General features: G+C 43.8%; 2 protein-coding genes across 9 annotated transcripts in view; one reads left to right on the top strand and one right to left on the bottom strand.

Moving 5' to 3' along the window:
- Positions 1-11,717, bottom strand: part of LOC135917891 (uncharacterized) — a 30,982-nt gene extending 19,265 nt beyond the window's left edge. Inside the window, exons 1-3 of one of the 3 annotated variants that reach the window (XM_070527346.1) lie at positions 11,098-11,712; positions 7,112-7,214; positions 222-293 (exon numbers count right to left, since the gene is read on the bottom strand). In XM_070527346.1, the coding sequence (XP_070383447.1) occupies positions 222-263 (42 nt within the window). In that variant the 5' untranslated portion in view covers positions 264-293; positions 7,112-7,214; positions 11,098-11,712. Of the gene's footprint in view, positions 1-221; positions 294-7,111; positions 7,215-11,097 lie in introns of all 3 variants that reach the window. The other 2 variants (XM_070527347.1, XM_070527345.1) reach the window with 2 other exon arrangements.
- Positions 1-14,072, top strand: part of LOC135917913 (atlastin-3-like) — a 161,548-nt gene that overhangs the window by 32,784 nt on the left and 114,692 nt on the right. The gene's annotated exons all lie outside the window — the stretch shown is intronic.

Below are 14,072 nucleotides of genomic sequence, written 5' to 3'. Positions count from 1 at the left end.
CAGTGTTCATTTCATACCGAAAGGTTGATTGATTGATTGATTGATTGATTGATTGATTGATTGATTGATTGATTGATTGATTGATTGATTGATTGATTGATTGATTGATTGATTGATTGATTGATTGATTGATTGACAGCAAGGAGCGGGAGGGCTTCTTTACAGGATTAAATGCATATTAACATACTAAGACCAGTTTCCTTACGGTACAAATTACTCACTTTCCACATACTGGTCGTGTAGAAATCTAAGGCGATTTCCATGGCTGCACGGATTCTTGCCCACACGGTCGCCTGGAGAGAGAAAGAGAGTCTATTGAAAGGCAGATATCTCCGTCCATATACATGCTGATATGCTCTTCAGTATAAGGAGGAGACTAAAAGTTCTGGAGGAAGGTTGCTTACTGTTGCTGATTAAATGATGCGAGCCTAGGAAAAATTGGTATCTGGAGCATCGGCTATGCCATAAACACCTAAAAGAAACTACAGCGGCAAAATGTGAAGGAAAACAAAAAGAACAATATCTTATAGCAAGAAAGGGTCGAGCAAATCGTGCAAGTCAAACGAAGCGTTGTCATACTCCATGAAAACATTTGACAAAATTAGCAAAGGAAAAGAAACCGTGTAGGCAAAGATGACAGCATTGTTCACGTGTGAGTATACGTAGCAGAAATGTACGCTTTTCTTTAACACGAAGGGAACTTTGCCTATGCTGTATTTAGAAGGCCAGTTTCAGAAAGGAAGAAAAACACTCCTATGCCTTCCAGTTCTAAGGAAGGGTATGGAAGGGCGCCATACCTCCACACCAAGGATGGCAACAAGGATGGGAGTGCAGCGTAATAGGTCATGTATCCATCTGGCGTTCGAAGCAAGAACTTGTGTGTCTATGCAGAGGCCATTCAGCCATCGCCGAACAAGAGAAGCTGTAGCCTGAAGTCAGCGCTTCGTCAACTCGGATTTGTCCTGGCGAAGACGATACCCTTCTCAGCACGGCTTCCGTAAGAACTTATCTTGCGAAACACAATTGACTATCTTTTTGTATATGACTTGCACATGAGCTTTGATTCTAACCTGCCAAACTGACACAATCTTCCTGGATTTCGCCAAAGCCTTCGACAAGGTTCCTCGCAAGCGCTTGCTACTAAAACTTTCTTGGTTAAATTTGGATCATAACATACTGCAGTGGATAAAAGATTTTCTGGCAAACCGTACCCAAATTTGTTGACGTTAATACTCAAGCTTCTAGGTCTCTTCCAGTAACATCAGGCGTCCCGCAAGTGTCAGTGCTTGGTCTTGGCGTACTTTGGTGCGCATGTGGTTTTCTCTGGCCCAGTGAATTTCCGCCTGGCGGAGTTTTGGACGCCTTCTGGCTAGCAGACGATAAAAATAAGCAATTGTCGCTCACCGCCATCACTGTGAAGACTTGACGGATTACATCGTGCTCGCTTGAGCGCAACGTCTCCGGAAAGCCTTGTCTCGCCGGTGTAAAATGCCGAGCAGTATGCGTATGCTTCTCGGTGGAACAAGCGTCTCACGTTTTCTTCGATATTCTATCGGTAGATACATTAGGTGCCCAAAGTAGGCATTCGATTGTGGCCAACATACTTTGCGCTTTTTCATTTCGGTGCCCCGGCCCCACAGAAAAGACATTGTTGTGGCGCAACGAATTGTCGTATGGTGAAAGTTCGATTTTGTTACTTCTTCTTTTGCGGACAGTAATGGGCCACGGGACGCTTCAGTTGCCAGATAGCCTTATTATATAGTACTGCGATAACAATTATATGGACACTCCAGGCGCATTCCTGCTGTTGCCGTCGCCCTCATGTTTCGTATAAAGTCCAAAGGCGATAACATCGTGACCGCGCGCCGCATGCTGTATGTGCGAGTGAAAGAGAAGGGGGAGGGGGGTGGAATGGGTGAGCCGACGATGGTGGCTCAGTCTTGCGTGCGCAAAGGAGAAAAGTGGGGAGCAAGCGCGCCGCCTTCCGTCGCACGCGATACTTCGAATGTAGTGGATGGAATAGGGACGGGATCTAGGATTTTGTGACTCTGTGATTGCGCTATATGTTTATTTGCCTTGTTTGACGCATTATATACAGTGACGTTTTCTTAGATACGTAGATTTATTGGAGACGTATATTTAAATATATTGTTGCGAGGTTTTGTGTTTACGTGCAGTGAACTTTCTTTCCAGTGACATTTTTTTTTGTCCTTTATCAAGCGTTTCTATATTCCATTGTATCTTCGAATTTCTAATGAACGAGGGCGAGTTAAATGAAAGTGAGCCTACCCACCCCGCGCAATAATGTTTCGGTTCATTATCTGCGAGGCATGCGGGTAGCACACAGGAATTTTTCATTTACAAAAGTGACACGCAGATGTGGGGGTAAATGTTCTTTAATGCTCTCATACACTGGATTGAACATGGTTGCGCGACGTAATGGACACTTCAGAAGTTGAGCAGCGGGGTGCCGTGAATGTTTTGACAGCTGAAGGTGTTTCCAAAAACGAAATTATTCGCCGTATGGCGGCCGTGTACGTTCAACATTGCATTTCATTGGCCACTGTGAAGCATTGGAGCAAAGGGTTGAAAAAGGGCGTGAAAGTTGCAAAGACGATCCGAAACCGGGCCAAAGCAACCGTGCAATCACCCCCAACACGAGTGCAAAAGTTGATGAGCTGATGAGGAAAGAACGGAGGATAAACATCGATGAACTGGCAGAGCGTGTGAACATCAGTCGCGGTTCGGTTCACAATATAATTCATGAGCATCTCGGTCATCGGCTCTTGTGTGCGCAATGGATACCCAAGATTTTGACCCACCGCCAGAAGAAGGTTCTGCGCTGCCTTTACTCATCTGATTCGGTATCACAATGAGGGTGACGACTTCGTGTCTGCAGTTGTGATCGGTGACGAACCATGGTGCCACTACTACGAGCCTGAAACACGGTGGCAAAGCTTACATTGAAAATATTCGCATTCACCACCCCCAAAGAAAGCAAAGGGCGTCATTTCCGCCGGAAAGGTGTTGTTTACTATTTTTTTTCGATCGTCAGGGGCCATTACTGATAGAATTTTCTAAAGCCGGAGAGTCTATCAATCGTTTCCGATATTGTGAAACGCCGGATCGGCTGCGTGTCGCAATGAAGAACAAACGACGTGGAAAATTGACGAATGGGGTCATCTTGCTCCACGACCTGGCTATGGTGTTGGGCTGCTGAGCACGAGGTCGCGGAATCGAATCCCGGCCAAGGCGGCCGCATTTCGATGGGGGCGAAATGCGAAAACACCAGTGTACTTATATTTAGGTGCATGTAAAAGAACCCCAGGTGATCCAAATTTCCGGAGTCCTCCACTACGGCGTGCCTCATATTCAGAAAGTGGTTTTCAGAATCAGAATCAGAATCAGAATCCACTTTATTTCCAACACTCTAGTTGGGGCCCCCCAGGCAAAAAGCTGTCGCAGACAGCTTGACGGGACCTGGGGGCCTACAGAGAGCAGCAGGCAGTGGATTTCACAAATTCGAACAATTGTAAATACATACAGACATTATGAAGAAGAAATAAACTTGTTTCATACAGATGCAGCATACAGATTATGACATTGCAGCATACAGATGCAGCATACAGATACAGACATTATGAAGAAGAAGAAATGAACTTATTTCATACAGATGCAGCATACAAGGTGGACACCATCACAGAATGCATAATGCATAAACAGTGCAGGAAATGTAGCGGCCAGGGGAAAAGAGAAAAAGCTCATTGCTTCATCAGGTAATCACGCACCTCCGATTTAAACGTGTCGAATGGGGCACTGAAATTAATGTGATTTTTTAAGAGGTTGTATAGTGTTGGTATGCAGTAATCCAGCCTAGATCTACCGTAATTTGTACGTGTACGCGGCACTGGTATTAGCCTGTTACGTATGCTGTAGTCATACGGGGAATGTTCTGTATAGTGTGGGAGTTTATTTTTATACATATAGAGAGATAGTTTATAGTCATATAACTTAGACGCTTTAAGCATATTATGTTTAATGAACAGGGGACCAGTGGGTAATAGGCTGGGGTGTTCATTAAAGTTCTCAAAGATTCTTAATACTTTCTTTTGGAGCCGCTCCAGTTTGTTATAGTTGGTGGTTGTTGTAGTGCCCCAAACTAAAGTACAATATGAAAGACGTGAGTAAAAATTAGCACAATATATTGCATTCTTTAGTCTAATTGGAATTAGTTCCCTCAGTCTGTAGAGGCAACCAACTGCTTTGCCTAATTCAATCGTGAGCTTAGTAACGTGCATGTTCCAAGACATTGTTTCTTCGAACCAAACCCCCAAAAACTTTTCAGATGCAACGCGTTGTAGGGCCATTCCTTGAAAGTTTAGGGTGAGTTCGAAATCGCTTTGTTTGTTGAGAGGTTTAAAAATAATATATTTAGTTTTTTTAATATTTAAGGTTAATCTGTTAGAGTTCAACCACTGTTCAAGGTTAATTAGGTAATTGTTTATTGTTGTGTTTAGGTGGGCTAAATTTGATGCGGAAAAGAAAATATTAGTATCATCAGCATACATGAGCAGTTTGGGAGAATTAGGCACATCACATAAGTCATTGATATAAAGTATAAACAATAAGGGCCCTAGAATCGACCCCTGAGGCACTCCATGTTTTACCACAGTAGTCGGTGATGACAAGCCATCGACTTTCACACACTGCTTTCTATTGTAAAGATAGTTTTTTACGAGATCATGGGCGACGCCACGTATGCCGTAGTCATGCAGTTTTGACAGCAGAATATTATGGTTTACACAATCAAATGCTTTTTTTTAAATCAATGAACATTCCCACAGTAAAAAGTCTGTTTTCTATGTTGCTAAGAATTTCATTCTTGATTAGTAATAGCGCCATTTCGGTAGATTTCCCTTTCTGGAAGCCGTATTGTGAATCATTCACAACGCGGTATTTAGTGAGAAAGTTTTCGAGCCGTGTATGAATGACATTCTCAAAAACTTTGGACAAGATGGGCAGAACAGATATTGGTCGGTAGTTTGCTATATCACTGACGGCTCCACCTTTGTGAACAGGGGTTATACGTGCCAGTTTAAGGTCAGAGGGAAATATACCAGTCTCTAACATTTGATTAATTATGAATGTCAGCGGTAAGGCTATAATAGACGCCACATGCTTAATAGGGACAGCACTCAGGCCATCCAACCCGGCAGCAACGTTGTTTTTAATTCTGGAAATGAAATTTGTGACTTCTTGTGCAGTAACCGGTGAAAGAATAATTGAATTAGCCAGTATTGTACGTGCAAACTGTGGCGTTTTAGTACAATCACTATGGCTATTCGGAGACACGTAGTCGCCAACGTTGGAAAAAAATTCGTTCATTTCTGTTAGGGCGTCTTCATCCGTCTTGCCTTGAGCAAAAGCTGCAATATTAATTGAGCACTGAACCTTAGCGTTATTAGACAAATTATGGATTTCCTGCCATAATTTTCTTGGACTGTTGTATATTTTAGCAAACAGAGACTGATAGAAGAAGATCTTAGCCTTTTTTAAATCAGCGTTTAATTTATTACGATATGATTTGAATTCTGCGAGCAAGGCAGCATCACGTGATTGAACGAATCTATGGTACATTTTGTTTTTAGCTTTTATTCTTTTATGCAAGCAGTTTGTAATCCAAGCCTTGCGTATTCTTTTGCTTCGTTTTGTGTTATGTATCAAAGGGAAATTTTTATCATAGCAGGCTATGATTTTCTTGAGAAAGATACGGTAGGCCTGATCGGGATCACTTTCGGCGTAAACATTGTCCCATACTATCATTCCAGTATCAGAATAAAAATTGTTGAGCGAAACAGAGTTAATGTCGCGATAACTTGGGTTGTTATTTTTGTGCTTTTTGGGAGCTACTGGTATAAACGTGAAAATCCGGAGATGATCACTGATATCAAGGGAAAAAACACCTGCTAAGTACTGGTCGCAAGGAAGGCTGACGATACTCATATCAAGAAGTGTGGCGCTAGTTCCAGTAATACGCGTGGGTAACGTAATCAGATTTGCGCATGCAAAAGTATGAAGGATGCTTTGAAAATGTTCACTGGATGCGTCACCACTGAGCATATTGATGTTCACATCGCCCATTACTAAAAAGGATGTGCGCATTGAGTGTAGACTAGGCAGCAAAGTTTCCATGAACTCAAAGAATTCGGACTTAAGTCCTAATGGTGGCCTATAAACTGCTGCAATAACAATATTCGTAAGTCTTACTACTAGACACTCCACATTGGCTGTAATACAAGTTAGTTCATCAACAACATCACAAGCAATACAATTTTTGATGTACAGAGATATACCTCCTCCGCGGTTAGTGGACCGCGTGATTCCGTGATGATTATATCCTGGTATATTTGGTGGGTTATCGTTTGCAGAAAGCCAGGATTCTGTGAACAATATGGCATCAAATTTTATCGATAGGCTATCGAAAAACATGCGTAAGCTGTTCATTTTATTTTTAATGCTACGAGCGTTTAAATGGAACGCACTGAAGTAAGTAGACGACACGTCAGTGTTGAAGTTTTCAATGTCGTAGTATCTACATCCTGCCATGGCAGCCATGACTGTTAGGTTATACCCAAAAAAAGAAATGCTATATCAACGCCAACCTTAACGTTGCATTTTATCCAGATCTTCTCGGCAGGCAATCTTTAATATGTCTGATGATTCCGATACATAAAACCCCATAATTTATTTTTAAAATTTTCCACAATGCCCGTCCCCACGTCGCTGATGTGGTTAATACAAAATTGGCAAAGTTCAAGTAGGAAACGCTGCAACATCAGCCATACAGCTAAGACCTGTCGCCTTGCGACTTCCACGTTTCGGGGCAAATGAAAAAAAAAAACAGCTTAAGGGAAACATATTCGTGTCGGACGATGACGTGAAAGAGTGAGTTGCAGATTTGTTGAAGCAGCAACCTAAGGAGTTTTATGAGACGGGAATCACCCAACTGCTTAGTCAATGGGATAAATGTCTAAATGCTTATGGAGACTACCTTGAAATTAAGTACCCCGTTTGTCATATATTTGCATTGGCTCACTTTCATTTGACTCACCCTCGTATATTTTGCAGAACGGCTTTATATAGGTGCTCTCTTCTCTGTTGGGACAATAATTTCGGTGCAATTACTCACGATACACAACCAGTGACAGCTGCTCCTGCGTAATACATTGGAACAAATGACAGCGTCATGGAGATTTTTCGCTGGCCGTTGCATATGTACAATAATGTAAACAAGGTTGTTGAATGACAAAGTTTCATTAACATATTTGGCCTCAACTTGTTCATTTCAGGGCCTTTACATTTTTCATATCAGTGGCACGCATTCCTTTGCTCGTTTCTAACTGATATAGTTCTAAGGATCGTGTGATATTCCCTCTACTTATTAAATAGACAAAAACATGGAAGCATTGATATCAGTTATTTTTAGCACGATTTCTGGCACATACGAGTATATCTTTTTATTAAAAAATACATATATTACTTTTTTGACAGTGCGTAGCGTTCAAGAATTCATTTGCAGCATGGTTGGTAATGGCAACGCAGTTATTATTCAACTATTTGATATCTCGACAAATTGTTTAAGAGGAAGCTTTACCTCGGGCCCAACTCCGACGCGGCCTATTCAAATAAATGTAAAACGCAGGAACGCTTTTCTGAGATAACGCCTGGATAACTCTTAATAAAATTTGTTGAACTTGAGAAAGTTAACTTCTAGCATCCGTTGGAAGCGGAAGTTCGATTTAGGGCCTGAACTTTGTTTAAAATATTTTTAAAATTTTGAAAGTCCGAAAAAATAGAAGCACGACGTTTACAAACTAAAAGCTCTTCATCAAAAACTGATATCGTTGTTCTTCAAACGGCATCGATTATAAGAGTCAAAGCGGACAAATTCGGTATGTCAATTTGTATCTTACGTGAATTAGTTACGTGGTGAACAAGGGTTCTGCAAATGCTAAATTGTTTGAGATTCATTTGCAACATATCAATTTTGTCCGCTGTAGATGTACTATTAGATGCGATTCACAGAATTGTGATATTATTTTTCATTGTTGAGTTACAGAGCTTTAAACGTAATAGTTTCGCTTTCTGAAAATTTGGGATTTGTGCCAATTTTCAATAAAAAATTGACAACCTAAATAAAAAATTCGAAACCAGAAGACAGTAGAATTTAAGTTTTTCTTTTAAATGCAACAAACCTCATCAAATCTTGTGAAGTGCTTGCCGAGAAAAACTAATTCACCTTCTACATGTATTTAGATAGGAGCATGCGAGATAAAGCTTCCTCTTAAGGAGGAGGCCAAGCTGCAACGTGAGCCGCCCCCCCCCCCCCCGAACGAAATTTATTTGTCAGTTAGCGCTCGCCCTGTCTGCTTCTAGTCTGTGTCCGTGTCACTTCGCGCTACAATCCAAGATCATGTTACCGTACCAACTCGCCCAACTTTCTATGCTTTTGCATTACAAAAATTTGACAGCTAATTATCGCCCCATCTCACTCTCAAGCACTTGCTGTAAATTGCTCGAACACATAATCTACAAACATCTTGTTAACTTCCTGGTATCCAATGCATTTATCAGGCCAGCCCAGCATGGGTTTAAAAAAACATTTTCATGTGAAACTCAGCTTGCAATCCTTACGCACAAATTGCATCGTATTATCGATCTTTCGTCATTTGCAGACTGCATTTTTTTAGACTTCGCTAAAGCGTTAGATATGGTCTGTCATAAACTTCTAAGTCAGCTGAGCCTTGACACTAACATCCCAAAATGGATTTAATGCTTCCTTTGTAATCGTTCTCAATTTGCAACTGCAAACGGCGATAACTCCTCACTTCGAAACCCAACTTCCGGTGTACCTCAAGGTTCAGTACTCGCGTCTCTTTTGTTTCTCATTTATATTCACGACCTTTCTTCGTCACTGTCATCTAACTTTCACTTATTTGCTGATAATTCTGTTCTATTTCGGGAAAAAACTAGTGCACATGATGCTAACCACCTTCAATGTGATCTAATTAGTGTAGCAATCTGGTGCAAACATTTGCTAATGGAACTAAACGTTGGCAAATGTAAAGTGATGCGGGTAGGGCGAATAACTAACAGCATGCATACATATTACGTAAATAATGTTTCCTTGGAAGTAGCTCACTCTTATAGATACCTACGTGGGCATATCTCTGCTAATTTATCTTGGAATGTTCATACCAACTACGTAATTAGCAATGCTAACCGCATGCTTGGCTACCTATGCCGTAACATTTCAACTGCCCCTTCATCCCTAAAAATGTTTCTTTATTCCAACCCTCATAGGTCCGAAATTTGAATATGCATGCACTGTTCGGGATTCTGCCATTGACCGACTAATTATGTCATTACAACTTGTGCAAAGTAATTCAGTTCGTTTCATCCTACGCAATTACAAAAAAGACTGCAAGTGTGTCTGCCATGAAAACCAACCTTGCACTTACCGCCCTTTCTTCTCGTCGTAAAATCGCAAGTTTAGTCCTTTTTCATAAATTATACCATCATTTAACACTCCAGAACGATTTCATTCTTCAGCCACAATTGGTATCGCCTCGAATCGATGGCCGTTATAAAGTTGGTCTTGAATCATGCCACACTAAAACATTTGGCAGTCATTTTTTCTGCGTTCATCCACGGAATGGAACCATCTTCCTGGTGAAGTCGTATCCATTTACGATAACCAAAGATTTCGAGCATTTCTGGTGAACATAGTGTAATTGAATAATTTTTTTGTTCTTGTTGCTTACTGTACGGTTGCAACCTAAGTACTTCTCTATTTCCCGCCTTCGCTATATTAGTTCGCTTCCAGTTTATCATGACGCGTTAAACCTAGCTAAAGCTGTATAATCAGAAGCCTTTGTACTTAAACGTTCTAACTGCTTATATTTGTTTCTTTCTTATTTCCTGTAACCCGGCCACTCCCGTCTTTAATGCCTTTGGCCCTGAGGGTAATAATAAACGAAATAAAATATAAAATTAAAAATCGAGTTCGTGAACTTAAATACATGCGCCCAACCGCGCATTTCTGCCTTTACGACCGTTTCTCCTACATTATACAAGAAGCACCTCAGCGCAACGGTACATCACACAAGGTGTGCCAGAACCCTGCGCGCGCTCTCGGTTAGGTTTCTGGGCGTTGGTGCCGTCAGGCTCGGTTTCTTGGCGTCATCAAGAATGAAAACAGCTGCCTGGAGGAGAGCATTGGATACATATTCAGTACTTCGTAACATATGAGGCAGCGTGGACATGTACGTTAGAACGAAAAGTAAAGAAATATTAGGACGATGCTTTTGTTAGATATATTTCGGCTGTCTAATGTTAAGACCTAAAAAGGAAAATGCTGTAATTTTGTAACAATTAATGCTTACATACGTACAGTCGCGTGAAATATGAGCTCCGACACTGTACCCGTGGTTGAACTGGCGCCTGGGCCACCGGGATACATTTAACCACGATATGATCGTTTATCAAATACCAGTAATCACAAACTGCATAGCTGTTGAATTTTTGGTATGTCGGCGCCACTGTGCAGTCTTGTGGGTCCATTTTACCACGAGTACTATGTTTCAGCTAATATTTGAAGCAACTGTATACTATTTTCTTTCTTTTTTTTCGTCAGCTTTGTTTAGCGTCTAACTACTTACACCCGGACTCACAGTTTAAAAAAAAAGGATAAAAGGGACTGCAGGAAAGGCGAAGCAGTGTTAGAATAGCAAAGTATGAGGTATTATATATATATATATATATATATATATATATATATATATATATATATATATATATATATATATAATCTCACCGGGTTTCAGAAAGCCGGTCGAGCAACGCTCACCGAAAAAATAAATACATTACAAAAGGCATCTTGCAAGGTATCGAGCGCAATTGGTTGTCGACGCAACGATTGTCTCGAAGTACGGGCAAGACCGATCGCCATTACGAGTGGCGGCCGACGGAACGCCGGCAAATTACGAAACGCTCTCGAGTAACAGAGACATTTCTGCGAGAAACCAACGGACTCACCGGGACGCAGCGCACTCCTGAAGTTCTCCGTCTTCACTCGTTGCTTACATGTAAGGAGGTTCCCGAGCGTACGCAGTCCATTCAAAAACACCCTCGTATAATACCGCAGCAAAACGAAACAAAGCGGGAATAGATGGCTCGGTCGGCGAGGCCCGAGAAGATCCAGTCGTAGCGACTCTCTCGAAATCACGTGCTTGTCGAAGAGAGCACCTGTTCCCGCCCAGTGTACAGCGCCAATTTCTCAGTCACCGCTTCTGAATGTCTCGGTGGCGTCGGTGAGAAAACCTTTACGCTTCGCATCGATAAGGAGCCTTAGACCACTCGAGCACGCCTATCGCGTGCCTGTACTCCTCTCCCTATCTCTATCTCTCTTTCTCCTCGGCGTAGTACCGTCAGATGGCGGAAGCGCAGAACCTGAAAGACACCGCAGGCAGTGGCGTAGCAACAGGGGGGGCCGGGGGGCCGTGGGCCCCGGGTGCAGGCGCCAGTGACGGAGGGGGGGGGGGGGCGTCATATACGTCTGAAGACACCCCTCTTTCCGCCGGCTACACCCGGGGGGGTGACAGAATACCTATGGGCCCCGGGTGCCAGACGACCTAGCTACGCCACTGACCGCAGGGGCTGCGCTCCACCGACTATTGGCCTCGAGCTCCACCACTGGAAAAGCTGGCGCCACCGTCGGCGTGACGTGCTAGGAGGGATCACGTAGACATAGCGGCCGCGTCGGCTGCTTCGGGCGCGCCGAAGGGAGCTGAAAACGAGTTTAAATTCCCTCGAACGCTGCGGTCCTCATTTAGTGGCGAAATTTTCCCGCTTCGAGTGTCTCCTTTACAACGCTTGAAAGCACTACAATAGGTAGTGGCTGCCGTTGAAGGCGCGCAACATGGTAGGCTACTGCTCGATGCCGCAGGGCCGGACGCACGTAACGGAGGCCGGTGTCAGCCTTATTCACACGTAGCCGCAGGACAAGAAGCTGCGTGAAGCTTGGCTCGCGAAACATAAAACCGGCAAACAGTCATCGGCTGCAACTCGGGTATGCAGCAAGCACAGACGCGAGGAAGATTTCTGCTACGGCGCCCGGTCTGCGATGTTCTGAAAACGCGAACTGAGACGCGCTCGCCCGAGTCCGCTGCCCGACTAATGTCATGACGGTTTGGTCTATGAACTTGTCGATGCTATAGATACTGGCAAGTTCAGTGGAGTGGAAAGGCAGCGTTAAGAAGCACATTTTAAAAAAAGCATGGCATATGGTCATGTTTGTGTTATGAATTAATGCACTGGATTACAACAAAGGAGCAGAGGGAAATTGCACGCTGAGAGCACCGATAAACATGCAGTCCGACGCAACTTGAGAAATAGTATTGAAAGATCAAAGAATTTAGAAGAAAAAAAAGATTGAATCGTCGCGACGGCACATCACAAGCGTCGAAGTCTCTACGATGAAATTATTTTTGAACAGCTCTGATAGCGCCCACGCAACAATGGTTGCTTGTATACCGTGAAATGCTCATATTCTGCGGCCTAAAGCTCATGGCACGGTGCGAAAACGCGCGCGCGGAAAAAGCGAAACAGTGCGCGGACAAGCATGCAGACGCGCACTCGGTCGCTGCGAATCTGCGCGATCGCTGCATTGAGGCTTCGTTCTATTACACTCCATTTAGTTATACAAACACTATAAGAACATATTTCAGATAGTTTGCTCTCAGCGTTTACCTACCTTTCACGCAAGAAGCCGGTTGGGGAGACTCCATCGCGGCGACCACGCGCAGTGGCGTTCACTGTACGTATTCGGTAAAGAGATAGCGTCTGTAAACGATTGTGTGCTTTCAGTTTGCCCAAGATTATTTTTTAGACAGTAAGAAACTTCTCTCGTTTCGAAAGTACTTACAGAAATGTCCGGGAGAGCTCGCGCGTGGTGTTTTCAGTGAGCGCTGACAGCAAAACCTATGAGCAGCGTGCCACGTGATCCCTCATACTACGCCAGCGAGGCGCTTCCGATAGATGGCGACTCCGTAACTCCTCGACGCCAATATTAGAGCGGTTTCGGAATTCAGCGCCACCTATTGAGAACGACAGCGACTATGAGATCGGCGCCATTAGCTGGGCGAAGTCGGCGTCTGCGCGCCGCGCACTGACGAAGCGGACGGGCAAGCAAAACTATACTGAGCGCCTAAGTTTTCATCTGCCTGCCCGACGAATTTCCGTTGAATCCGGTTCTCCTCGGCATTCGGTAACATGCCTGTGCATTGCTGCGTGCCGCTTTGCAACCAGCGAGGAGTTCTGGACGACAATGGCTCGAAGGCAAGTATGCGTGTGTATACATTTCGTTTACTGTTTGTTGCGTCTCATGCGCGCGCCTTACGTCACTTTTATCGTCTTGCAGGTGTCGTTCTTCTGTTTTCCGAAGGATCCGCATCTGAAGAAGAAATGGATTGTAGCTAATAAGCGCGATGAAGGAAAGCTTTTTGTCGTGACGAAGCACACAAAGGTGTGCTCGAATCACTTCACCACTGACAGTTACTTGCCGTATGTAGTCGGCGATCGGCGTTACCTCCGGGTTGACGCCGTGCCGAGCGTGTTTGCCTTTGGAAAACCCAAGCCTCCAGCAAGAAAAAAACCGAAAGAACGACAACAGTGTGTCGCGAAAATAAAACTGCTTTCCGCCGTCGGCCAGGTTAGCAGCTCCGGGTTTGCGTAACAACCACCGCTTTCTCCTAGTAGTGATGTCGCCGCGTTGCGGGATTCTTCAACAGCTGTTGAAACTATGGACGCCACAGAGTGTGCAAGTGTTTCAAAGCCGGCCAGTGCGACCCACGTCCGAGACCACGAAGTGTGTGATTGTGCATGTGCAGTTAGAGTGTTGGGGCTCGAGAAGCAGCTTTCTGTGCTCCAAATGCGCATACACCAACTGGAAAGCGACCTAGAAGGTAGGACCGAAGAGGTGAAGTCTGCGAAAGCAAATGCAGAGCGAGTGC

The sequence above is a fragment of the Dermacentor albipictus genome, chromosome 10 (genome assembly GCF_038994185.2).
Source record: "Dermacentor albipictus isolate Rhodes 1998 colony chromosome 10, USDA_Dalb.pri_finalv2, whole genome shotgun sequence".
Lineage (NCBI taxonomy): Eukaryota > Metazoa > Arthropoda > Arachnida > Ixodida > Ixodidae > Dermacentor > Dermacentor albipictus.
Note: the sequence above shows the minus strand (reverse complement) of the source record. Positions and strands in the feature narration are given on the sequence as shown.